General features: G+C 18.5%; 1 protein-coding gene across 1 annotated transcript in view; it reads left to right on the forward strand.

The window, feature by feature from the left end:
- Nucleotides 1-212: 212 nt before the first annotated feature.
- PGSY75_1433100 (putative membrane protein) overlaps nt 213-2057 on the forward strand; it is a gene marked incomplete at both ends in the record, with an annotated part of 3420 nt that continues 1575 nt past the window's right edge. The window contains 2 exons of the mRNA XM_018788021.1: nt 213-450; nt 604-2057. The exon at nt 604-2057 is cut by the window's right edge and continues 943 nt beyond it. Of these exons, the coding sequence (XP_018639393.1) occupies nt 213-450; nt 604-2057 (1692 nt within the window). The remainder of the gene's footprint in view (nt 451-603) is intronic.

A 2057-nucleotide genomic window follows, 5' to 3' on the forward strand; every position in this document is an offset into this window, starting at 1 on the left:
CAATTTAAAAAATTTTTATTCCCACCACAACTATTATGTAAAGGTTATATATATATATATATATATATATATATATATATATATGTATGTATGTATGTATGTATGTATATTTCTTTTTTTACTAAGTGTATAAACAAGTCCACCTCTCTGTAATTTATATATTTAAATATATATATATATATATTATATATGTTAAAATAAAAAGACTAGAGATGGGTAACGGGAATAGTAAAGTGGTAAAAACATTTTTACTTATACAAAATGAAAGGGATTTTAAAACAAAAGAAGAAAAAGAGATTTATTTGCAGATGTTATTAACATTAGATAATGATGATATTTTTAAGAATGACGGTAATTTTAATGTAATTAAAAATATTATAGACGATGAGGCAAATATTTTCGTTCTTTTTAAATTTGTAATGAATACTTTGAGGAAGCTTATTCGTAATGGTAAAAATAGGAATTAAGCTATAAAAATATATATATATATATATATATATATATATTTTTGTTTTACACTCATATATACTAATATATATAAATATATGTTTATGTTTATGTTTATATGTTTATATTTTTTTTTATTTCATTTTAAAAATGCAGAAACAGGAGAGATACTTATACAAGAATGTAAAATATGCGTAAAAATATTTCGAAATATATTTCCTATAATTCAATACAATTATAAAAGGTTTAATTTTTTTAGTTTATTATGGAAAGAAGATAATGTTCCTTTTTTTGTTTTACAGAATTATAAATGTAAAAATATATTAATACTACATATTTTTAATTTCTTGTTAATTTTATTGTTTACAGAAAATATATGTATAAATCAAAAAATAAATGAAAATCAAAAAATAAATGAAGAGCACATTGATAATAATAATAATATCACATATATAAAACCATTGGTAAAAAATTATGTAGATATTTACAAATTGTGGTCCAGTAAAATGATATGTAGTTTTTTATATAACAAATTAAATGTTAATAATAATAATAATAATGATGATAAGATTATGAATAAGTACTCTAAAAATATTGAAATAAATGAAAAATACAGACATATCAATTTACAAGAAGAAAATAAAGATCATATTACAAATAAGGACAATTGTATAAAAACATTTTACTCATCTGATAATTATAATAAAAATAAAATATATCATATTTCAAATGTAGATAATTATGAATTTATTAATGATGTAAAAAGAGTTTCCTACAATTGTAATGATAAAAATCATTTTAATAATATTCAGAATTGTGAAATTAATAATGCAAATAAAGATATCTCATTATCTTCATCATTACATTCTCAAATTAACAACAACAATAATAATAATAATAATTATAATAATAATAATAATAATGATGATGTAATAAATCTTGAATATATTAAAAATAGAACGGACATATTAAAATGCTTATTAATATTATTAAGTTCTTATATGTATTATAATAATGATAAATTTTTGAAAGAAAAAAATTTTCCTTTATTTCTATTTACTAGTGGAGAGGTATATTTTAGCGCCAATTTTTTCTTATCCTTATTGACCATAATTTATGAAAATGAATTTAATTATTTCAATTTTTATTTTTATAATGATACTTATATTGAATTTTATAATCTATGTATCCATATATTAAATATATTGATTGATTTTGTGCCTCTTGTTTTCAAAAAAAATAAAAAAAAAAGAGTTCACTATATGAATGGTGCTCTCAAATATTTACAAAAGTGCAAGGAGCGAATAAATGATGAGGAAAATAAAAATTGTGAGGAAAATAAAAATTGTGAGGACAATAAAAATTGTGAGGACAAAATAAATAATGATGAAAAGAAATATGATGTTACTTATAATAATAATAGTAATAATCATTCATGTTTTAAATATACTAAACCAAATTACCATGTTCATATAAAAAATAAACAAGAAAAAAATGTTAAGATAGAAAGAGATATTAATATTGATGATAGAAATTATTCAAGTTCATGTTGTTCTAATGAGTCTATTATTTATAATGATTTTTCTAATGATTCATGTTTTTCTAGTAGT

This window comes from Plasmodium gaboni, chromosome 14, assembly GCF_001602025.1.
Source record: "Plasmodium gaboni strain SY75 chromosome 14, whole genome shotgun sequence".
Classification (NCBI taxonomy): domain Eukaryota; phylum Apicomplexa; class Aconoidasida; order Haemosporida; family Plasmodiidae; genus Plasmodium; species Plasmodium gaboni.